General features: G+C 45.8%; 1 protein-coding gene across 2 annotated transcripts in view; it reads left to right on the top strand.

Annotated features, from left to right (window-relative positions):
• The window catches only part of LOC126298749 (uncharacterized), a 527,298-nt gene that overhangs the window by 256,925 nt on the left and 244,600 nt on the right, over nt 1-25,773 (top strand). Inside the window, exon 2 of one of the 2 annotated variants that reach the window (XM_049990195.1) lies at nt 13,865-14,025. The exons of the other annotated variant lie outside the window; for it this stretch is intronic. Within the exon in view, the coding sequence (XP_049846152.1) occupies nt 13,865-14,025 (161 nt within the window). The remainder of the gene's footprint in view (nt 1-13,864; nt 14,026-25,773) is intronic. 2 annotated transcript variants of the gene reach the window in all.

The following is a 25,773-nucleotide window of genomic DNA, read 5'->3' as shown; positions in this document are numbered from 1 at the left end:
GTGCGGTAGCGTTCTCCCTTCCCACGCCCGGGTTCCCGGGTTCGATCCCCGGATGGGTCAGGGATTTTCTCTGCCTCGTGATGACTGGGTGTTGTGTGATGTCCTTAGGTTAGTTAGGTTTAAGTAGTTCTAAGTTCTAGTAGACTGAAGACCTTAGATGTTAAGTCCCATAGTGCTCAGAGTCATATGAACAGTCTTACAATGAAGACTATATTTACAAGACGAAATTACAACCCGCTAATCAAGAGTTCATTTGAAACGAAACTTAAACTCAAGACGAGCAGCAGTGTGAATTATTATCACATTGAACCACAACAGGCTGTTCAAATGTTCCATCTTGTACATTAGACAAAAGACATGAATAACTGCTTGAATATGGCGTGTTCCTAGCCAGCACGTCAGCCCCGAACGATCGACCATCAGCAGCAGAACAACATAGAGTGCCTTGTGTGCTCGGATCCGCGTGACCGGAAAACCAGCGAAAAGTACTGCCTCGCGTTTCAGTTGACTTACCAAGGTTCAGATACACTAGCATCTCAGAAGAGACCATCACGTAGTCACACTAGCAAAGATACAGCTCCCGCGCTATGCAGTCGACACGCTGATCGACAACCGGACCAAACAAGTGATAAATACAATGCGTATTGCAGATTCAGGAGGAATGAAAAGGCACGTGTCATTAAGTAGCCAATACATGTCAAGATTTCGACTAGTCGGTGTGACCTGCTGTGTAATCCTCTGGTTTTCCTTCAACACGAAGTAATGAATATTCTTCGAGTATACCATTCAAATCCTCTTTAAAAAAATAAATAGAAAAGATAAAGGTTCGATTTCTACTGTTCTAACTGCAAAAGTTTGATATCGATGTCATCGTATCTTCATCTTTTCTTTCTAAGGAGGATTTCATTGCTGTAGTCGAAGAATATTCATTACTTCTGATGAAAAGGAACAAGTGGCTAGTACAGCAGGTGAAGGCGAAACTTCAGTATCTGAACATGCATAAGTATCATCATATTCCCGTCAGCACGTATGTCTTCATGTGTTCAGAAGGTACTGTTTATAAGATTTCTACGTTTTCTTGGAGAATGGCATTCGAAATTCACAACTGCGTTGTCTGCTTGATCTGGTTTTGTCGATGTAGCATTTTTACGATCTTATCTTTGTTAAAATTTCTTTGGACGTTGTAAGGAACCAGCTGGAGTCGGTGTAATGGCTGCACGTTTTTCAGTCCAGTGTTTGGATCTCGGAATCTTTCTGGGTGCAGTTAGATAAAAAGTAAACTAAACTCCGCCCGAACAGACCATGAAGGCCCAACTGTACCGACCGACCGCCGTGTCATCCTCAAAAAAAGACGTCACTAGATGCAGATATTAAGGGGCATGTGGTCAGCACACCACTCTCCCGGCCGCGACCTGAAGTCATACCTGATGGCTTCCCACAACATAGCTCCAGGGCTAACACCGCTGCGCCTCTCCAAAACATTGCAAAAATGGGACCTATCCCAAGTCGCCACCATAATCGCCGACGATGGTCATCTGGGGAACAGCAGAATCGCAATCCATTACTCAACAAAACGTGATGAAGTTCACCATGAGAATATGCTTCCCGATCACGGCACCAATCCAAACGCAGCCGTTTTTGTTGTGGCGTTAACGGCAGTCTACATGGCGGACGGTAATTTCTTAGTGAGACTGCTGTTAGCATCCGACCGATGGTGCGGAATGACACACAATGTTGCAAGGAACCCATTACTTGCTCTCGGACGGCAAGCGCAGATGTGAAGGGGCTACGATATGCCTGGTGCACAATGCGGAGATCCTGCATTGGGGTGGTGAGACGGGATCAGCTGGAACCTTGACAACAAATACGTCTGCCCTCAAGTTCCTGAGTGGTCCATCATCGAGTCGTTGTCAAATCCGAATGGCCCAGGAATTTGGAAATTGCATGATTCGACAAGCTGTCCAAATGAAGACCCACAATGAAGCCCCTTTCAAACCTTGTCAGGTGTTGATAACGCTTTCGCACACGAGTATGTCTCCATGTCCTTCACAATTATCACTCAACGTCTGATTTTTTTTCCTTAATTACATTTCGATTCCCCCCCGCCCACCAGATGGAGAGGTGGTGGGGGGGGGGGGGGGGGACGGGCTGGCAGCAGCATAATATGCTGCTCTACAGCCTACAGAAAAGTTAAAAAACATAATGAGAGAATAAACAAACAAGAAAACGGAAAGTTGTGGAATTTAAAATATAAAAACACTGCAGTGACGTTGCGGATGAAGACACACAATAAGCAGACAGGAACAATTATAAAAAACGAGGCTACAGCTGGTTTCTGTTCGCACAAGATAAAAAACACAACCAGAGACAGTATGGTGGCTGTTCGCAACACTAACAGGGGACTCACAGCACTATACAGATGACATGGCGGCAGGTAGGCGGGGGCGGGGGGGGGGGGTGGAGGACCTGGACCGATGAGGGGAAAAAGGGGGAGGAGAGGAAAAGAAAATAGGGGGATCCAGTGGAGGGAGAGTACATAGAAAAGGGGGGCAGGGCAGACATGAAAAAAGAGTGGGAAAGGCAATGGAGGCGTGAACAAAAAGGACTCGGGGGAGAGAAGGGAGGCAGAGAGACGGTATGCAGGGAAAAAACAGGATGGAAGGGAGGGGGGGAGGGATCCCGGGAAAAGGACAGAGGAAGGGAGGGGAAGGTGAGGATCAGAGTTGATAGGAGGGATAAGTGGAGGGAGAGAGGGCATCATCCGGAAGGGGGAGTCGATGGAAGCCACCTTGGGAAAGGAGATGAAAGGTGTAGAGTTGAAGGGGCGACGCAACGGTGAAGGCGCGGCAGATGGCAGGGGTTGTACAGGAAAGGAGCAACCAGGGGATGAGGGGGATCAAGGCGGCAGGAGGTGTAGAGGATGCTGACATGTTCGAGGAAAAGGAGCAGATGGGAGAAAGGAATCAGGTCATAGAGGATCCACACAGGAGGTAGGAGGCGTATATGGAAGACAAGGCAGAGTGCATGGTACTCGAGGATCTGGAGGGACATATAGAATTTGGCGGGGGCGGGTATCCAGGCGTGACTGGCATAGCAGAGGATGGGACAGATTAAAGATTTGTAGGTGTGGAGAATATAGAGGGGTTCAACCTTCATGTCCGGCCAGAGATGAGTTCGAGGAGTCAGAGGCGGTTGTGGGCTTTGGATTGCATAGAGCAAAGATGAGGGATCCAGGTGAGGTGTCGGTCAATGGTGAGGCCAAGGTAGGTGAGGGTGGGGGAGAGGCAGACAGGACGGGCGCAGATGGTAAGGGAGAAATCAAGGAGCTGGAAGGAGCGAGTGGTATGACCTACAATGTTTGCCTGGGTCTTGGAAGGATTGATTTTCAGGAGCCACTGATTACACCATGCGGCAAAAAGGTCAAGGTGATTCTGGAGAGGGCGTTGGGACCGTTGGAGGGTAGGAGCGAGGGCAAGGAATGCTGTGTCATCGGCATATTGCAGGAGGTGTACTGGAGGGGGGATTGGGACACATCTGCCATGTACAGGAGGCAGTCAACGTCTGACGTTCTTCGCCCCTTATATAGCCTACCAAGCCTGGTAATATCACTATCAGGAACAACATTAATGCACTCTAGTGGTCGTTCTACCTGTCACAGAGAATGAGAACTGTAACCATTTACACACCCACCGATGATGTGTGCATGTAGGACGCTACACAGACATTTGACGGTGCCTTCTAGGAGGCACAGTTTTCTTCTTTTTTTGGTCAGGATGTATACGTAAGTCTAAGTCGCCTGTTATTCGTTGTCTAAGACTTGTTTATTTTCTCGCTCGAGTTTTTTGAGAAAATCCTAGCACTACCTGACGCGAGTCCACTTTTAAGCTTTCGTCAAACTGAGTGGAATCTATCAGAACAGATCCTTTTCACAGATAAGTCTTCATGCAAAATCGAATATACTTAACATTTCGATAAGCCTACTGTTACATTTATCTCGTGGTAAGTCACATGACGATTCTCTTTAATCATGCTGCGCAGTTTGTATGCTTTTTGGAAAAAAACATGCGATTCTCGTTAACCTTCTCGTAATTCACCACTGACTGCAGCATGACCACGACGGGATTTAGTAAACCATTGAAAATAGTTTTTTTTCGGAATCTGACTATTAAAAGATAAATATATCGATTCGAGACATTAGTATTGAGTGAGATAATTATGAAAATCACAAAAAGTCGTCGCACCATAACGTTCAGGTGAAGTTCCTATTTTTTTACAACACTTTTTATTTACACGTTCACTGTAAACAAACTACTGGGCCAGTTCATGAGATGTGATTTCTGTTAACAGTCCGCCGCTGTAACTGAATGGTCAGCGCCGCTGACTGCCCTGTGAGGGATCTGAGTTCGATTCCCGGCACTGGCGGGATTTTTCCTTGGTAGGAATACTGGTACGGTGTGCGCTCAGCCTCATGAGGCCAACTGAGGAGCTACTTGGCCAATTAGTAGTAGTTCGAAGGCCAAAGCACTAGACAACAACTGGGAGAGAGGTGTGTTGAACACATGCCCCTGCATACCACATCCGATGGCGCCAGCGACAGAGGATCACACGGCATTCAGCTGGTCCCGATTGGCCCGTCAGGGACAGAAAGCGGAAGTTTACCTTACTTTCATCTATTTCTGTAAGAATAAAAATGGTAACCATTAAATTAATGGTTCAAATGGCTCTAAGCACTATGGGACTTAACGTCTGAGGTCATCAGTCCCCTATACTTAGAACTACTTATACCTAACTAACCTAAGGACATCACACACATCCATGCCCGGGGCAGGATTCGAACCTGCGACCGTAGAAGCAGCGCGGTTCCGGACTGAAGCCTCTAGAACCGCTCTGCTGCAGCGGCTGGCTTTAAATTAATAGTAATAATATCGTATATCAGTAGCGTCCTATGGTAGGCTCCATCAATCTTCTTTAAAATTGTAAGCAACTCGCAGGTGCTGGACATTGACGGTGTTCCAGTGCATCCCGAAAGTACTCTCTTCGGGATGTAGAAGTGTGATGTCTGCAGCAAAGCCACATTACAATCGCTCATTGTTTGGATGTACTTTATATTGCTTCCAAAAAGTTTGAAAGTCTGCCATACAAATTTTAGAGTGTGAGGACGTAGAGATTCTGTAACATGTTGAAAGTTGTGTCCCATTTCTAGTTCAGAATCTAGGAGCGGAAGTGCAATACTCCTTATAAAATAAAACGTTGACAATACAAGACGAGCGTTGGGGAAACTGTAGTCGTCTGCTCACACCAAACGTTAACCTATTATCAACATGCACACTCGTGTTTGTGTAACTTTTTAGTCTTTATTTTATTATTTGACTTTTATTTTTGAGACAAATTCCAGATGTTCAATGATGACTTGGATACTTTTTCCATTGAGTTTCTTTCCATAAGCGAGACCAGATATCTTAAAGTGAAAAATGTATTAGGTTTAACAATAATAAAATATAGCTGACACCTACACTGTGTGTAAATAAGAAAATAAGTTGATGAATCAATTTTCATTAAATTACATTTTTCGTGAGAAAAACTCAACTCTATTGAAGGAGAAAAATTCATTTGTTTATGACGTTGTTTAGTATTAAGAAAAACACATAATGTATAAGGTAAGCAAGCTCTATTTATTCCCTTATTTATTGTTTGACGCGCTTGTATCTATATATTTTCACTAGCGAAGAAATGTCGGTGTTCTGAAATATTATTTCACTTCTCAGCACTTTCCTGCGCAAAATTGATCAAGAACATCCGTTATGAAGCTTGCTTTGATCATTAATAAACTTTATTGTTATTAGTTTCTCAAATTCTGTACTATACTCTGACTTTTTGTGTCATGGATAGTATCTTGTAATCTCTCCTTCACCGTTCGGTACTGGGCTAAGCGATTTGACGTGACGTGACGAGACATGACGTGTAGAGCGAATACACCCTTATACGCATCACATTCCGGATTTGCACATTCTGGGACATGTGTTGATGGGTAAGCTAAGTACCTACGTGAATATGGCCGCTACTGTAATATCTATTGCGACATCCCTTCAGGATAGCAACGGAGTCCACATCTCATCTCATTTAATCCTGCAGTAGATACTACTTTCTTTTCTTTTGGTAACAGGAACCTGAATTAGTACGACTGAATCTAACTTTAAAACTGAATCTGGCCGAGTACGAATAGTGTTCAGTTCTTTTTATATTTATATGTTTCAGATGAATGTATCTCCAAATTCCTTTTACAGTCATTATAATTTTACTTAATATTGTGTACTCTGACATAGATCTTGTGAGCCTAACTTCGGTTGCTTTGGTTTTTGCAAAACTTACCCGATCTTGAAACTTCCTGGCAGCGCACACTCCGCTGCAGAGTGAAAATGTCATTCTTACCCGATCTTGTATGATTTCTTGTGTCTGGTGTTAACAAAGGAACGGCGTCACATAAATCGGATATAAAGATACGACTAAAGCAGCTTACTCTTAATAATAAGGTCATTCCTTGGAAATGTGTCGACGTAAAATAGTTTCAGAAACAAAGATAATTTCATAATCAACACAATACCATAGATTGCAAATTTCCTGAATGAAAAAACTACATTTTGCAAACATGACTTTCACAGCAACTTTTTTGGTGCACATCTGTTACATTTAGCCATTTCAGACAAATAACAAGAATGCTAGTTAGATATATAAAACTATCTAGCTTCTAAAATTAACAAGAAAGCGTGTGCCGCAATACGTAAAAGCTTATACCATTACATGTAGTACACAGCTTCATAATAACATCTTTAAAAAATTTCTGTGTTTGATTGGTTCACGCGTATTATTTATATTTCATAGAGTCCTTGTATTAAGTGCTATGATGAGCAATGATGTTACATAGTGCCGATATGGTATTACGTACTTAGGTTTCTGGGGTTGTTTTTACGTTTCCATATTGCCAAGGGATGCCTCTAACGTTAACAATACATACTGTACACAAAGTCAATTTCGTTATCAACCTTCCCAAGACAACACATAACAAGATACTTGCAAACGCTTTAAAAATCTATCCATCTGTAGTGTGGAATTTTGATTCTACTTGAACAACATAATCTCTTCTTATGCTCCGAACATGTTCTAGCACATTTGTGCCATCATCAACGGATCAGATCTGGTGGTTTATAAAAATCGTGCCTTGTAAGCACAGTGCCCTAAGAAGTATGCTATTCACTAAAATTACATATGGTCTATGTCTGTGCCTATCTGCTAGAGATGAGCATACATACATACATCGGCATTCGGGAGGACGACGGTTCAATCCCGTCTCCGGCCATCCTGATTTAGGTTTTCCGTGATTTCCCTACATCGCTTCAGGTAAATGACAGGATGGTTCCTTTGAAAGGGCACGGCCGATTTCCTTCCCCATCCTCCCCTCACCCGAGCTTGCGCTCCGTCTCTAATGACCTCGTTGTCGACGGGACGTTAAACACTAATCTCCTCCTCCTCCTCCATACATATATACACTTCTGGAAATTGAAATAAGAACACCGTGAATTCATTGTCCCAGAAAGGGGAAACTTTATTGACACATTCCTGGGGTCAGATACATCACATGATCACACTGACAGAACCACATGCACATAGACACAGGCAACAGAGCATGCAAAATGTCGGCACTAGTACAGTGTATATCCACCTTTCGCAGCAATGCAGGCTGCTATTCTCCCATGGAGACGATCGTAGAGATGCTGGATGTAGTCCTGTGGAACGGCTTGCCATGCCATTTCCACCTGGCGCCTCAGTTGGACCAGCGTTCGTGCTGGACGTGCAGACCGCGTGAGACGACACTTCATCCAGTCCCAAACATGCTCAATGGGGGACAGATCCGGAGATCTTGCTGGCCAGGGTAGTTGACTTACACCTTCTAGAGCACGTTGGGTGGCACGGGATACATGCGGACGTGCATTGTCCTGTTGGAACAGCAAGTTCCCTTGCCGGTCTAGGAATGGTAGAACGATGGGTTCGATGACGGTTTGGATGTACCGTGCACTATTCAGTGTCCCCTCGACGATCACCAAAGGTGTACGGCCAGTGTAGGAGATCGCTCCCCACACCATGATGCCGGGTGTTGGCCCTGTGTGCCTCGGTCGTATGCAGTCCTGACTGTGGCGCTCACCTGCACGGCGCCAAACATGCATACGACCATCATTGGCACCAAGGCAGAAGCGACTCTCATCGCTGAAGACGACACGTCTCCATTCGTCCCTCCATTCACGCCTGTCGCGACACCACTGGAGGCGGGCTGCACGATGTTGTGGCGTGAGCGGAAGACGGCCTAACGGTGTGCGGGACCGTAGCCCAGCTTCATGGAGACGGTTGCGAATGGTCCTCGCCGATACCCCAGGATTAACAGTGTCCCTAATTTGCTGGGAAGTGGCGGTGCGGTCCCCTACGGCACTGCGTAGGATCCTACGGTCTTGGCGTGCATCCGTGCGTCGCTGCGGTCCGGTCCCAGGTCGACGGGCACGTGCACCTTCCGCCGACCACTGGCGACAACATCGATGTACTGTGGAGACCTTACGCCCCACGTGTTGAGCAATTCGGCGGTACGTCCATCCGCCCTCCCACATGCCCACTATACGCCCTCGCTCAAAGTCCGTCAACTGCACATACGGTTCACGTCCACGCTGTCGCGGCATGCTACCAGTGTTAAAGACTGCGATGGAGCTCTGTATGCCACGGCAAACTGGCTGACACTGACGGCGGCGGTGCACAAATGCTGCGCAGCTAGCGCCATTCGACGGCCAACACCGCGGTTCCTGGTGTGTCCGCTGTGCCGTGCGTGTGATCATTGCTTGTACAGCCCTCTCGCAGTGTCCGGAGCAAGTATGGTGGGTCTGACACACCGGTGTCAATGTGTTCTTTTTTCCATTTCCAGGAGTGTATAAGGACGAAGACAACGAGAGTAAATATGACTTGCTGAACGACAATTTAAAGAAATTCCTGCAAGACCTAACATTCTAGAGTCTAAGACTTCTGATGATGGCACGAAACTGTTGAAACCTATTTGGGCAATAAGAACAGACTGTGTTGTTTGCAAAATCAAGTGCAATCCTACTCCCAAAATTTAGTCTGCAAATGCGACTGCTGTTAGAGCATCAAAAGCCAAATGATGAAGACTAACCATCTGAAATTGATCCTTGGAACCTGAAAATATAACATAAAGTGTTCTGTGTGGTTCATTTACCCCAGGCAAAGTCATTTCAGACCTAATGAATAAGATTAAACCTACGTGTTTGTGTGTGCACGTGTGTGTATCTCTTCCTTTTATTACTATAATTTAACGCCTTAGCTAAAGCGAGGTCCTTAGAGACGGAACACTTGCTCAGATTTGACGAGACTGCGATACTGACTGCTCCGTAACTTTGTTTCGTGGAATCACATTCCCATAGCGTGATTCACGGGAACATCAGGCAACTTTAAGCAGGTTGGTAATCTTTGCGTTCGAACTAGTATCTGCTTGCCCTCCAATTAGGAGTGCAGGCCTGCATAGGTAAGAAGTCAGTCGGAGAGGATTGACCATTGAGACCTCTCCAAGTAACTCCTTGAGCTATCGGTCTGCAATATAACTGGGCGTGAGGTTACTCATCCTCTCGAGATGAAATCTGATTGAGGTACAGTGGTAGTATTCATCCATCATTTCCTTCATATCATCAACGTTTCCGTTCCCATAGCTGCTTGTCTGTTATAGTTATCATTATTACACCATTCATACCCCTAATTGTAACTAATAAGCACACAGGACAAATAATTAGTCCTCCCTAGGAAACATCAATCCAATACCGCGTAACACCGCCTCTACCCTTGACAGCTTCACTTAGACGAGAAAGAGAACTCACAAGATTCAAACGGTATGTCGTACCCAGCTAACCCCACTCATTAGTGATTAGACCCCGTAGAGCTCCCAAATCGTGGAGACATATCGGGTAATTATAATCAAAGTGCAACTGCTCACGAAGTTACAGCGTGAGCTGTAATTCTCGTATGGAAGCGAAACTTGATGGATATGCGGAGTCGATATTCGCCGGAAAAACAGTTGTTCCAAATTTGGCCACCAGATACAAATATGGCGCTGTATACTGTTTGTATGACTGTATGACACCCACGCTGTCAATTGACACGCTATAACGTGGGTGAACAGAATGGCTATAGAGAAGAGAGACCGTGTGCTATTAGTGAAACTATTTTGTGTTAACGGAAGCAATTACAGTGCTCCATTGAGAGAGTATAACCAACTGAATGGTCTGAGGATAGGCCCGATGCCATTGAATGGTTTATAAACGATGATAATGAAAATGTAAAACACGGGTGAGCTTGTTGTGGCACGTGGAAGAGGAAGATATTCTATCCCGGTGGAAGTTATTGACCGTGACCTGTAACAGACCATGCAGCATATGCCCGAGGTTGTGCCAGTGTTCGTCCAGTGTAACGAGAATTGTCCAGCCTATGGTCAGTAGCATGGAAAGTTTTGCGGTCTACTTTGCATTGGTACCCGTAAAAGACCCAGACAGTGCAGAATCTGAAACCTCATGATCCGCAGCAACATTCGGAATGTGTTCATCGGTTTCCGGCACGGATCTAATTTGATGGTGGCATGTAGCCGGGCAATATTCCATGGAATAACGAGACAGATTGTACACTACAGGGTGCAGTGAATACACAAAACTGCCAAATTTGGGTTAATGTTAAAATGCGTGTTGAGCACGAAGAGCCACTGTACTCGCCCTATGTGACTGTGTGGTGTAGATTCACAAGAAAGCTTATTCTCGGTCTGTTCTTCCTTGAAAATAATACGCCCAGAAGGCCTGTCAGGTGTACCGTGATGTCAGAGTATTAATCCTTGTAGAGCGTGTGATTTCTACTTTGGAAGAGCGCAGCTGCATGGAATCCAATGTTTTCATTGAAGATGAGACAATACCTCATGTCGCTCGCCCAGTGAAAGAACTGCTTAATGCAAGTTTCCACCAACGTGCTATCTGCGGAAGTTTTTCAGATGCATGGCATGGAAGATCACCTGATGTGAATCCATGTGACTTTTGGTCAGGGTATATCTAAAAGGACGGGTTTACCAGAGACACATCGGGTTTCTACCTGTTCTGAAGTCTAGTACACAGGGACACATTGCTCAAATTCCATCGGAAATGCTGCGAGCAGCTCTAGGTCTCGTTGTTTTACGGATACAGCATCTCGTCGACGTCTTCGGTGCTCATATTGAACAAGTTGAATAAGCGACGGTTAGTAACAAAATCAACATTACGGCGGTCTCTCTTGTCTGACTTTTTCTACCCATGTCCCATTCCTAGTCTATTACATATCGAAACATTTCTATAAGTCTTTCTCGCAATCACAGCGCCATATTTGCACCTGGTGCCCAAAACTGAAACTAATTTTTTCCTGTGTAGATCGGTTCCGCTTTATCGCATCAGCGTATCCACCAAGTTTCTGTGTCATACGATAATTACAGCCCACACTCGACCACTGTGAGCAGTTGCACTTTAATTATAACCAACCAGTGAATTGCTCCGTTTCACTCACTGTTCTAATAGTATATTTTCTGTGCTGTTAAGATCGGGAGATTTTACAGACCAACCGTGGCGCAATAGGAAGTCCCATTGCTCGCCAAACCAGGAACGCATGCGTGCTGCCGTGTGAGCATGGCTGAGGTCATCTTCAAATACGGGAGTGTCCATACCATACTAATCATGAACGTGCAGAAGAAAAAGCAACACCTGGAGAACGAGAATGTTGATGTAAACAACCTGGCTCTTGTTCACGTTCAAAAACAACCCCAAACATCACAGAGCAATCTCAAACCTGAACTCCACACGCCACACAGCACTAACTGAACGCCTCTTTGGGCAGCAGGTGCACCCGATGCCTTGCATCATTTGAAAAGTGGCAAAATCTCAACTTTCCGGACCGCACTATACGTCTCGAGTTAGCTGATGTGCAGTTTCTGTGTTGATCGTCCCACTGAAGAGCTGCAGCATTGTATGCTACTAAGACAAATGTTTTTTTCTGAGGTACCCCAATCCAAAAGTTTCACTGCATGCAGTTCCCTTCACAAAGTTCACTCGGAAACTGGTTGAGATGGTCCTACGGTCACTCACGGCAGCAATTCTTGTCGGGTTTGGCACCGATTGTCACAGACAAGGCATCACACGCGCCTCCGTTCCCTCATGGTTAGCACCTTTTACGACAACTGCTCTTACACCGTGTTGAACGGTAGCGAGAGACACACAACTGCATGCAGGCACGTTGGACAAACCCCACCGATACACCAACAAATTTCATTCAGTGTGTGGTCATGGACACTTTCGAACCGATAGCTCCATTCTACGAGAGGCGTCGTTCAATAAGTAATGCAACACAATTTGTTTCTGAAAGCAGATTGCTTTTATTCAAAATTTCAATACACCATATTATTCCCCACTCTTTTGGCTACAAAACCCTATTGTTCAACGTAATCTCCATTCAGTGCCCCCTGTATACACTCGCCTGGCATCACTCTGCTGTCCGCCCCGATAGCTGAGTGGTCAGCGTGACGGCTTGCTGTCCTACGGGTCCGGGTTCGATTCCCGGCTGGGTCGGTGATTCTCTCTGCTCAAAGACTGGGTGTTGTGTTGTCTTCATCATCATTTCATCCCCATCCGGCGCGCCGCTCGCCCAATCGAATATAATAAGACCTGCACCAAGGCGGCTGGACTTGCCCCGCAAGGGACCTCCCGGCAAATAACGCCAAACGCTCACTTCCATTTCCATCACTGCTTGTCGACGATGAGGTCAACGTATTGCTTCAGCAATAACCTACCCATCATCCACGTAATGCTTCATTGGGCCAAACATATGGAGCTTCGAATGTGCGACATCCAGGCTGTAGGGTGGATGAAGAAGAACAGCCTAATGAAGTTTTGTGAGCTCCTCCAGTGTTCTCAGGCTTGTATGAGCCCTTGCGTTGTCATGGAGAAGGATAAGCTCGTTTGCATTTTGTGGTGACGGATACACTGAAATCTTTTTTTCAGTTTCCCAAGGGTTGCATCATGAAGGAGGACATCAAACAGAATAACCTCTTCAGACTCCCAGAAGACAGGCTGAGTGTGCTTATTTGAACTTTTTCTTCGAAGGTGTGACGTCACTCCATCAATTGCCGTTCTGTTTCCAGTTCTAAGTGATGAACCCACGTTTCATAGCCTGTGAAAACTTTCGATGAAAATGGTCACGGTCAGCCTTGTAACGTGCAAGCAATTGAACACAGACGGTCCTCCGTTGCTCCTTATGGTCTGCTGTTAGTCGGCGAGAAAACCAACAGGCACACACCTCGGATTAACCCAAATAGTGAACGAGTGTGTCGGCACTTGCGATGATGACAGACGCCTCGTCCAACGACTCACCGTGCTTTTGTTCACTGCATGTCCCACAACAAATTCCACAATTTTCAACCGAAAATGACCGAGAAAAAAACGTGTTGCATTACTTATTTAACGCCCCTCGTACATTCTGTCACGTTTGCAATGATTCTATACAGTCGACTAGCAAATACACACCTCTTCACTGTCACGACTGACGTCGGCGGGGGTAGTGCCTTGACCGCCTGGTACCAATTCCACACCGTCTACAGCGCTCCAAATGGAACCAGTGAGCTCTTTCAAAGGGGTAACTAATATTTTGTCCAGTGAGCTTATTTGTGCGGCCTCCGCAAGAAACGAGGAAACAAGCCCCGCTCCTGTAACACGAGAATGCAGCGTGGCGCGCAAACTGAGTGTAGTGTGTGGTGTGGTGGCAGCGGCGAGCCTGTTGGAGGACCTGGCGGAGGAGGTGAAGCACGTGACGCACCTGCGGCGCCACCACCTGCACCTGCTGCTGACGCCGCCGCTCACGTCGTGGCGCGCGCACGGCGTCGGGGACCTGCTCGTCGCCTTCCCGCTGCTCGCCCTGCGCTGCAAGGTACGTCGCGCGGGGGCTGCTACCCATTCAGGCTGCAACACCAGCAACAAAGCACACAATGATGTTCCACTTATAGTGCATGTACTGTATACACTGATCAAAAGTATACGGCCTTCCCTAAGTAATGCGGAAGTACCCACTATACGTCACGAGAGGTGGGGAGTATTGGGTTTGGAGCAGAAAAGCTGTAACAACAGAATGGGTCGGTCAGTAGGCCTCAGTGACTTCGATGATGATGATGATGATGATGATTGGTTTGTGGGCCGCTCAAAATTTTACATAGTCCAATTTTTACGCAGTCCAATCTTGCCACTGTCACGAATGATGATGATGATGATGATGATGATGATGATGATGAAATGATGAGGACAACACAAACACCCAGTCCTTGGGCAGAGAAAATCCCCAATCTGGCCAGGAATCGAACCCAGGACGCCGTGATCCAGAAGGTCAGTGACTTCGAGTGTGGTCTAGTCACTCTGGATCTCACCTGACTGACAAAGCCATCAGGGACATGTCAACCATTCCAAAGCTGTCCAAGTCGACTGTTGGCCAGGGCCGGCCAGAGTGGCCAGGCGGTTCTAGCGCTACAGTGTGGACCGCGCGACCGCTACGGTCGCAGGTTCGAATCCAAACTCGGGCATGGATGTGTGTGATGTTCTTAGGTTAGTTAGGTTTAAGAAGTTCTAAGTTCTAGGGGACTGATGACCTCAGAAGTTAAGTCCCATAGTTCTCAGAGCCATTTGAACCATTTGAACTGTTGTCGATGTGCTGGTGACGGGGAAACGCGAAGGGGCAACAAAATCAGACAGACATCGTGTACTGACGGACAGAGACCGTCGAGTATAGCGGAGGGTGGTTGTAAAAATTGTATAAAATCAGTGGAAGGAATCACTCGTGTTTTCCAAAGAGCCACCAGCAATCCAGCTAGGAAGAAAAAATGGTTCAAATGGCTCTGAGCACTATGGGACTTAACATCTGTGGTCATCAGTCCCCTAGAACTTAGAACTACTTAAACCTAACTAACCTAAAGACATCACACACATCCATGCCCGAGGCAGGATTCGAACCTGCAGCCGTAGCAGCCTCGTGGTTCCGGACTGAGCGCCTAGAACCGCTAGACGTCCGCGGCCGGCTCCAATGACTGTGAGGAAGTTATACAAAATAGGGTACAATGGTCGAGCAGCTCTTCGTAAGCCACACGTTTCCGTAGCCAAAAGCCGGCCGCGGTGGTCTCGCGGTTCTAGGCGCGCAGTCCGGAACCGTGCGCCTGCTACGGTCGCAGGTTCGAATCCTGCCTCGGGCATGGATGTGTGTGATGTCCTTAGGTTAGTTAGGTTTAAGTAGTTCTAAGTTCTAGGGGACTAATGACCACAGCAGTTGAGTCCCATAGTGCTCAGAGCCATTTGAACCATTTGAACCGTAGCCAAAGCTAAGTGGCGCTTGAAGTGGTAGGAACAGCGATGCTCTTGGACAGTGGGTTACGTGTAACGAGTGATTTGATGAGACGGATGACGCTATTCGCTGTGGTAATGCGAGGCGTATAATTTGGCGCACGCTTGGAGAACGTTACCAGTCATCATGTGTAGTGGCCACAGTGAACTGCATAGGCAGTTGTGTTACGATGTAGAGGTGTTTCTCGGAGTTAGGGTGTATTCTCCTTATTGCGTTTAAGAAAACCTAAATTCTGAAGAATATGAACACACTGTACAAAATTGTGTACTGTGTTAGCACTCCGTCATCAGGCCACAAGTGGCCCATCAGGACCATCCGACCACCGTGTCATCCTCAGTTGAGGATGCGGATAGGAGGGACGTGTGATCAGCACACCGGTGTACTGTGTTTGGTAGAGGAATAGTTCGGACACGATGACTGCTTCCAGCATGACTATGCACTCGGTTATAAAGCAGCGCCTGTGAGACAATCATTTGTGGACACCAAAATTTCTGAAACGGACTGGCCTGACCGACATCTTGACCTGAATCCAGCTGCATACATCTGGGATGAGTTAGAACGTCAACTTTTCTGCAGACCCCAGCGTCCAACATCACTCAACTTCTCTGGTTTCGGCTCTTGAAAAAGAGTGGGCTGCCATTCCTACACTGACAACTAGAATCTTTATTCCATAATCTTTCGGTCGTGCCTCCGGGATATTATTAGTTTTTGTTCCGATATTTCGGCTGACAACCTTTCAATCATTCTCAAGGTGATTCGCTTGCAAGACTTGTAGATCACAATAAATAAAATAGCCTCATGCCGCAGTTATGGTGTTATGAGACGTGAATTCCCGAAAACGATCGTGCAATAAGACCTGTAACACTATAATTGCAGCCTGACTATATTTTATTTACTGCTAATACGACATGCAGCTGCGTTCTCGCCATACACTATGTTGGATAATGAAGATATTTTTAATCCTTCAGCTTCCCCCGGAGTAATTAATGTCGAAATAGTTTACTGCTGAACTGCCGGGCGTCGATGTCCAACGGTCACACAGCCGGCCGGTGTGGCTCAGCGGTTCTAGTCGCTACAGTCTGGAACCGCGCGACCGCTACGGTCGCAGGTTCGAATCCTGCCTCGGGCATGGATGTGTGTGATGTCCTTAGGTTAGTTAGGCTTAAGTAGTTCTAAGTTCTAGGGAACTGATGACCTTAGAAGTTAAGTCCCATAGTGCTCAGAGCCAGAGCCAACGGGCACAATATTTCGGCAAACGACCACGTGGCCATCATCAGGTGCGCTGATGAACTGACTGATGGGGGGCCGTCGCCGCGCTTTGATCTCCTCCCCCTCTGATCGGCCTCTCCGTCGGCCGTCCGCGGCCAGCATCCCTAGCCCCACTGCTCCCACAGACCCAGTGTTCCGTCCTAGGTTCGCGCCCAGGTGCGCGTGCTTGCGGCACCTCTGCTTTTCGTCCGCCTGCCCCCAAAGTCAGTTCGTTGTCTAGTGTCTTATTCCTCTTCTTGACTTCTCCAATAACGGGGTCCCATGACCTACAAAGTACCTACCCGCTATCACAATTTATCAACGATTCCGTTACTCGAATCTTTTCAGTGACAGTCCCTGAATTTGGACGTCTGTGTCAGAGCCATGGTGTGGCTATAGTCCATTCCCTGCAATACCGTCAGGCAATGTTCTGCGAATGCCGACTTGTTAGGCTGCTACAATCTGGTATGGTGCTGGTGTTCTCGGTAACGATCTTCGACTGTACACACCGTCTGACCTATGTAAATCTTGCCACATCGTCAGGGTATCTTATATATTCCGGATTTCCGTAGTCCAGGGTCATCTATCACCCTACCAACTAGCTCCTGTGTCTTGACTGGTGGGAGGAAGACCGTCTTCACTTGGTGTTATCGAAGAATTCGTCCTATTTGCCGGATAACGCGACACAAAAAGGAATGAATGCAATGGGTGCGACCTCCTGAGGATCCTCTTCTAGCTCCGCCGGTTTAAAACAGGTTGTAGGACATAGGCCGAAACGAATTTGCCACTCTCTGTAGCAATTCTTCGGAAAACTACCTTCAGATGTTCAAGTTCTTCGTTGATACTTTAGTTGTCAGAGATATTGCTAGCCTATTTAATAATGTTTTGAGCAGGTCACCATTCTGAGAAGGACGGGCGCAGCTGTCAACATGTAAGTACAGGTTGGTGCGCGTCTTCTTCCGGTACACGCTTCTTCTAACCAGGACATCCAGAAACGGGAGCACTCCCTCCACCTCGACTTCCATAGTGAATTTGATGTTCTGGTGTGTGGAATTGATGTGTGTAAGGAAGTCATTCAACTTCAGTCTTCCTTGTGACCATATGACGAAAGTGCGATCTACATATCGGAAGAAACAGGTAGGTTTCCACTGTGCTGATTCCAGGACTATCACCTCAAAAAATTCCATTTACATATTGGCGACAACTGGTGAAAGAGGACTAAATGGTTCAAATGGCTCTGAGCACTATGGAACTAAACATCTGAGGTCATCAGTCCCCTAGAACATAGAACTACTTAAACCTAACTAACCTAAGGACATTACACACATCCATGCCCGAGGCAGGATTCGAACCTGCGACCGTAGCGGTCGCGCGGTTCCAGACTGTAGCGCCTAGAACCGCTCGGCCACTCCGGCCGGCGAAAGAGGACTCCCCTTGGCTACTACTCTCGTTTGCTCGTAATGGACACCGTCGAAAAGAAAGTATGTCGACGCCAAGACGTCCCTAAAAAGGTTGGTCGTCTCTGCGTCAAATTTCTGGCCAATAAGTTCTAAGCAGTCTTGTAAAGGCACTCTGGTAAAAATAGAAACGGCATCGAAAATCACTTGGACGTCGGTATCTAAGCTTGAAGTTGTTATGGCGTCCAACAAAATCCAGTGAGTTGCGAGTGTGATGTGAGCACTTCCCGACGCAATGGCCTAGCAAATCCTTTGGATACTTAGGAAGCCGGATTCTTTGAGAAGCGCCATGGCCTTCCTCTCCATCCTCTTGGAAATGTCAGTGTCGAACTTCCGGTATGCACTGTCTTCTAGCAGGCCCCGCATTTCTCCAAGTACTTCTGGTGAGATAGGACCACAGCTTCGTTACCCTTACCGGCTGGTAAGATCACAGTTTCAGGATATTCTCTTAGTTCCCTTATGGCTATCCTTTCCCTGCTAGAGATGTTCGGTTTCATAGGTTCTGTTTGCTTGAGAGCACGACAGGGTTTGCGACATACTTCTTTTGGTGTTTCAGGAAGAAGCCGTGCTGCTGCCTGTTCAACTGAACTGATTATATTCGTGATAGGTGCGGATTTAGTAGCGGGTGCAAAATTCAGTCGTTTCTTAAGAACTGACATCGCAACCTCATTCAGCTGCTTGCCCGTGATATTGATGGTAGTCTTGCAGAGAATATCATGAGGTTGCCTCTCAGATATACAATCGAATTTCGATGTCTGGTGTCCGGTGGCCTTTCCTTGTGCAGAGTCTGCTATGACCAATGTGACACCATCAATCCAGTCCCACGTCCAAGAACTGAACTGGTTGGCCAGCTGTAGATGTACGTTGTAAAGTGCTTTGTTGGTCAGGTGCAGGCACTAGCGAGTAAAGCGAACTCTCTCACGTACGAAGGCTGGGCTGGTACGTCTCCTGATTCTTCAGGCTGCCGCTGAGTCGATATTATGCCAGAGTCCTTATTTTAAGTTCCTCCAGCAGAGCTCAAGACATCATCAAATAGTTCAGATGTTCAAATGTGTGTGAAATCTTATGGGACTTAACTGCTAAGATCATCAGTCCCTAAGCTTACACACTACTTAACCTAACTTATCCTAAGGACAAACACACACACCCATGCCCGAGGGAGAACTCGAACCTCCGCCGGGACCAGCCGCACAGCATCAAGTAGTGCAATTGCAAGTAAAGCTAGTTGTCTTATCCTTCAGACGCACTCGTAAGCTCGTCGCATACTCGCAACCATGGCGTGCAGTAGGACAGACGTCCGGTGCAGCAAGCCATCAACGTCCCACTGTGCGTGTATTGCTCGTGAGATCGTTGACAATCGACTGTTGTCATAATGCTACGCTCGACGGAGGACGTTCTGAGAAAGTTAACTGAGGAGACGTACTTTCTACTGAACAGACTCGGAATAAGCAGGGGTAGCTCCAGCTGCGATAATTTCAAGTTGCTGGTTGTTTAATGTTTTAATGTCAGGTGAACGAGGTGCCCAAACCAATGTTATTGAATTTTCCTAGAGATTTTTCGTTGACTCTCACAACCATATGAAATGAGAGTCCATTAGTTTATTTCAGAATTATTATAGTTTCTGAACAGTAGCATGCTAAAATAATAAAAACTTGTGGATTTCTTTGACTCATTACCTTCATAAAGTTATTTCGATTCAATATAAAGCTAAAAAGTTGAAATACGGACAAAGGAGCGAACATATCGTTAGACATTGTGTTAAAGAAATGCTAAAACATGAACTCAAGGGCAAAATAAAATTTGATAACAGTTTTTAGAAAAAGCTTTCCTTCGATTTCATCGATAATTTGAATAACAATTCTTATTTACCGATGAAACTGTCCACCAGCTTTCGACTTGGACCATTATGGGAATAATCAACACAATATTGTCGTCTACGCTTTTGTCTTGCTGCTTTCTCGTTTCGGAAAACTTGCATTATTATTTTGAAATGGTAACAAAACGAATATACAACAACGCTATTTTTAATTTCAGATGGTGGCTAAAAGCAATAATTTTAGTCTTGTGAGGCGTTAAGTGCAGAACAGCAGGATACGAAGCGTTACTCAAATGCCACAGACAAATTGAGGACAGTAAGCGTTTTCTCTGATCTGATACTGCTGATACTGCTTTTATTTAGGAAGCATGCAGTTGTAATTGCACTGAGGTCATCAGCCCCCTAGATTTAGAACTACTTAAACCTAACTAACCTAAGGACTGAAGGCTAAGACAACTAGCTTTACTTGCAATTGCACTATTTGATGCTGTGCGGCTGGTCCCGGCGGAGGTTCGAGTTCTCCCTCGGGCATGGGTGTGTGTGTTTGTCCTTAGGATAAGTTAGGTTAAGTAGTGTGTAAGCTTAGGGACTGATGATCTTAGCAGTTAAGTCCCATAAGATTTCACACACATTTGAACATCTGAACTATTTGATGATGTCTTGAGCTCTACTGGAGGAACTTAAAATAAGGACTCTGGCATAATATCGACTCAGCGGCAGCCTGAAGAATCAGGAGACGTACCAGCCCAGCCTTCGTACGTGAGAGAGTTCGCTTTACTCGCTAGTCCCTGCACCTGACCAACAAAGCACTTTACAACGTACATCTACAGCTGGCCAACCAGTTCAGTTCTTGGACGTGGGACTGGATTGATGGTGTCACATTGGTCATAGCAGACTCTGCACAAGGAAAGGCCACCGGACACCAGACATCGAAATTCGATTGTATATCTGAGAGGCAACCTCATGATATTCTCTGCAAGACTACCATCAATATCACGGGCAAGCAGCTGAATGAGGGTGCGATGTCAGTTCTTAAGAAACGACTGAATTTTGCACCCGCTACTAAATCCGCACCTATCACGAATATAATCAGTTCAGTTGAACAGGCAGCAGCACGGCTTCTTCCTGAAACACCAAAAGAAGTATGTCGCAAACCCTGTCGTGCTCTCAAGCAAACAGAACCTATGAAACCGAACATCTCTAGCAGGGAAAGGATAGCCATAAGGGAACTAAGAGAATATCCTGAAACTGTGATCTTACCAGCCGGTAAGGGTAACGAAGCTGTGGTCCTATCTCACCAGAAGTACTTGGAGAAATGCGGGGCCTGCTAGAAGACAGTGCATACCGGAAGTTCGACACTGACATTTCCAAGAGGATGGAGAGGAAGGCCATGGCGCTTCTCAAAGAATCCGGCTTCCTAAGTATCCAAAGGATTTGCTAGGCCATTGCGTCGGGAAGTGCTCACATCACACTCGCAACTCACTGGATTTTGTTGGACGCCATAACAACTTCAAGCTTAGATACCGACGTCCAAGTGATTTTCGATGCCGTTTCTATTTTTACCAGAATGCCTTTACAAGACTGCTTAGAACTTATTGGCCAGAAATTTGACGCAGAGACGACCAACCTTTTTAGGGACGTCTTGGCGTCGACATACTTTCTTTTCGACGGTGTCCATTACGAGCAAACGAGAGTAGTAGCCAAGGGGAGTCCTCTTTCGCCGGCCGGAGTGGCCGAGCGGTTCTAGGCGCTACAGTCTGGAACCGCGCGACCGCTACGGTCGCAGGTTCGAATCCTGCCTCGGGCATGGATGTGTGTGATGTCCTTAGATTAGTTAAGTTTAAGTAGTTCTATGTTCTAGGGGACTGATGACCTCAGATGTTTAGTCCCATAGTGCTGAGAGCCATTTGAACCATTTAGTCCTCTTTCACCAGTTGTCGCCAATATGTACATGGAATTTTTCGAGGTGATAGTCCTGGAATCAGCACAGTGGAAACCTACCTGTTTCTTCCGATATGTAGATCGCACTTTCGTCATATGGTCACAAGGAAGAGTGAAGCTGAATTTCCTTACATACATCAATTCCACACACCAGAGCATCAAATTCACCATGGAAGTCGAGGTGGAGGGAGTGCTCCCGTTTCTGGATGTCCTGGTTAAAGAAGAGAGGGCGGTAATTTGGGCCACAGCGTGTACCGAAAGAAGACGCGCACCAACCTGCACTTACATGCTGACAGCTGCGCCCGTCCTTCTCAGAAGGGTGACTTGTTCAAAACGTTATTAAATAGGCTAGCAATATCTCTGACAACTAAAGTATCAACGAAGAACTTGAACATCTGAAGGTAGTTTTCCGAAGAATTGCTACAGAGAGTGGCAAATTCGGAGCGGCCTATGTCCTACACCCTGTTTTAAACCGGCGGAGCTAGAAGAGGATCCTCAGGAGGTCGCACCCATTGCATTCATTCCTTTTTGTGTCGCGTTATCCGGCAAATAGGACGAATTCTTCGATAACACCAAGTGAAGACGGTCTTCCTCCCACCAGTCAAGACACAGGAGCTAGTTGGTAGGGTGATAGATGACCCTGGACTACGGAAATCCGGAATATCTAAGATACCCTGACGATGTGGCATGACTTACATAGGTCAGACGGTGTGTACAGTCGAAGATCGTTACCGAGAACACCAGCACCATACCAGATTGTAGCAGCCTAACAAGTCGGCATTCGCAGAACATTGCCTGACGGTATTGCAGGTAATGGACTATAGCCAAACCATAGCTCTGACACAGACGTCCAAATTCAGGGACTGTCACTGAAAAGATTCGAGTAACGGCGACTGTAACGTCCGCAGGTTCGAATCCTGCCTCGGGCATGGATGTGTGTGATGTTCTTAGGTTACTTATGTTTAAGTAGTTTTAAGTTCTGGGGGACTAATGAGCTCAGATATTAAGTCCCATAGTGCTCAGAGCCATTTGAACCATTTCATGGCACAAGGACCGTTCTGCAGTCTGTCACATATGCCGGTTCTCTAAACTCTCTCAACAGTCTTTCGCGAAAGGAACGACGTCTTCCCTCCAATTGCTTCTATGTCTCCCAAACACTCCAGCAGTTTTCAAGAATGAGTCACAAGTGTTCTGTTCGCTATCTCCTTCCTAGATAAGGTACGCTTTCCTAGAAATCTCCCAACAAACAGAAGTAGATCGTTCGCCTTCCGTACAACCGACCTTACGAGCTCGTTGATGCACTCGTGACAATACAGTTTCCTCCGATAAACACTGGGCCACAAAGACAACGTATTGGGTTCTATCATTTAAAAAGTCTCCAAACCACACACATATCCGAGAACCTATACCTTTTGCTGGGACCCTCGTTAACAGCCTGCAGTGTGGCACTGTGTCAAGCACTTTCCGGAAATCTAGAAGTATAGGAATGCCTGATGCCCTTTATCCATAGTTCTAAGGGCATTGCGCGAAAACAGGACAAGCTGAGCTTCGCTCGAGCGATGGTTTCTAGATCCGTGTTGCTTTGTGGATAGAAGCTTGTAAGTTATTATATGCAAACTTAGAATATGCTTAAGAATTTAGCAGCAAACCAAAGCACACGCCTATCATTTTGCAGGCCCATTCTCCTGCTTCTCTTATACAGGGTGTTACAAAAAGGTACGGCCAAACTTTCAGGAAACATTCCTCACACACAAATAAAGAAAATATGTTATGTGGACATGTGTCCGGAAACGCTTAATTTCCATGTTAGAACTCATTTTAGTTTCGTCAGTATTTACTGTACTTCCTTGATTCACTGCCAGTTGGCCCAATTGAAGGAAGGTAATGTTGACTTTAATTTATGGGGGCATTTGAAAGCTCTTGTCTACGCAACCCCGGTACCAAATGTAGAGACTCTTCGTGCTCGTATTGTGGACGGCTGTGATACAATACGCCATTCCCCAGGGCTGCATCAGCGCATCAGGGATTCCATGCGACGGAGGGTGGATGCATGTATCCTCGCTAACGGAGGACATTTTGAACATTTCCTGTAACAAAGTGTTTGAAGTGACGGTGGTACATTATGTTGGCTGTGTGTTTCCATTCCATGATTAATGTGATTTGAAGAGAAGTAATAAAATGAGCTCTAACATGGAAAGTAAGCGTTTCCGGACACATGTCCACATAACATATTTTCTTTCTTTGTGTGTGAGGAATGTTTCCTGAAAGTTTGGCCATACCTTTTTGTAACACCCTGTATACGGGAGCCACCTGCGCCCTTTTCCACTCGGGCGACAGAATTGCGATAAATGCAACCTAAGTAGAGGTCCAATGCTGAAGAGAACCTTCTGTAAAACCATCTAGACCTGGTGATTTATTTCGTTTTTCAACGCTATCTGCTGCTTTTCAACGCAAGGGATGCCAATTTCTATGTCCTCCATACGGGAGTTTGAGCGGCGGTCCCACAATCGAATGTGAATATGAGACTCTTGCGTGAAAGATTTTTTTTTTATTTTCCAAACTGCGAAAGTTAGAACTTAAGTATTTATTTTGCTGTGTAGACTAGTTGACGAATGACTGAATGGAAGGAAGCCTTCGATCTCCCTAACTATGTTACATAATACCAGAATTTTCTAGTGTTTTCAGCAAGATCGTTTGCTAACGTATGATTGAAAGTTGCATGCTTTGAGCATCGATTTTTTTAATAGAAGAACACATTTCTATTAACTTTTACAAGTCAAAACATCTACGTTATTTTTTAACCGATAGTGCAGCAACCTCTGTTTCCTCGACATTTTCCGAATTTTGTCATTAAACCCAGTTGGGCTTTCCCGTCCTTTTTTCCACTTACTCAGCACATACATCTCCAAAGCGCGATTAAGAAGCAGTTTAATCTTTATCCATACGCCTCTATTTCTCATATAAAACTACATAATGTCCATTCGTTGTCTGTCATGTTCAACGACTTTTTTTCGGTGAATCTGTGCATTTTTAAAAAATATTCCAAGCCCAGAAAAGGACGATCAGAACGACCCGTGTTAACAGTTTGTGAACTTGTTGCAGACTTTTGTGCAAGTGTCCCTGACTCTGCTATCCTTATATTTAACTCTATGCGTTCATGTGTTTCGCACTTTACAAAATGGATTCATCTAAGATGGACTGTATTTAAACACACTGCTTTTGTTACACTGGGTGAGTCACTAACTGTTGCCACCTAGAATAGTTACATGGGATAATAGTAGCTGAAAAGTTTATGGGACAAATGTTGCATGGGACAACGGGGCCATAATATGACGTTGATTTTTTGATGCTAGGTGGGGTCGCCGATGTGATAAGGAATACCACTTAAGCCATGATAAGAACATTGCAACACTGCATTGATACCAATGGTCATCACTTCGAACACATTCTGTAAATTGACGTTTATGCCAGCTTTGCAACCATCGTTGACCTTCAAAGACGTTACTGCTACAAATCATTGGATTGGTCTCGATAGCCGCTATCAGAAAATAAGTACAAAACTATAGCATCATTAAAAAAAAGTTGACTTTTATATCTCTAAAGCGACCCCACTTAGCAACAAAAAACCAACGTCATATTATGACCCCCGTTGTCCCATGCAACTTTTGTCCCACAAACTTTTCATCTCCTATTATACTTCCGGAGCTGTTCTTGGTGGCAATAGTTAGTGAGTCACCTGTATACAAGAGTTCTTCTTCGTAGGTTTTGGCTACAATGTGTTTGGTATTTCCATATTCTATATCAAACACACTGCTCGCCATTAACACTGCT

Source organism: Schistocerca gregaria, chromosome X, assembly GCF_023897955.1.
Source record: "Schistocerca gregaria isolate iqSchGreg1 chromosome X, iqSchGreg1.2, whole genome shotgun sequence".
NCBI lineage: Eukaryota > Metazoa > Arthropoda > Insecta > Orthoptera > Acrididae > Schistocerca > Schistocerca gregaria.
The sequence above is the reverse complement of the archived record's forward strand: the minus strand, read 5'-3'. Positions and strand labels throughout refer to the sequence as shown.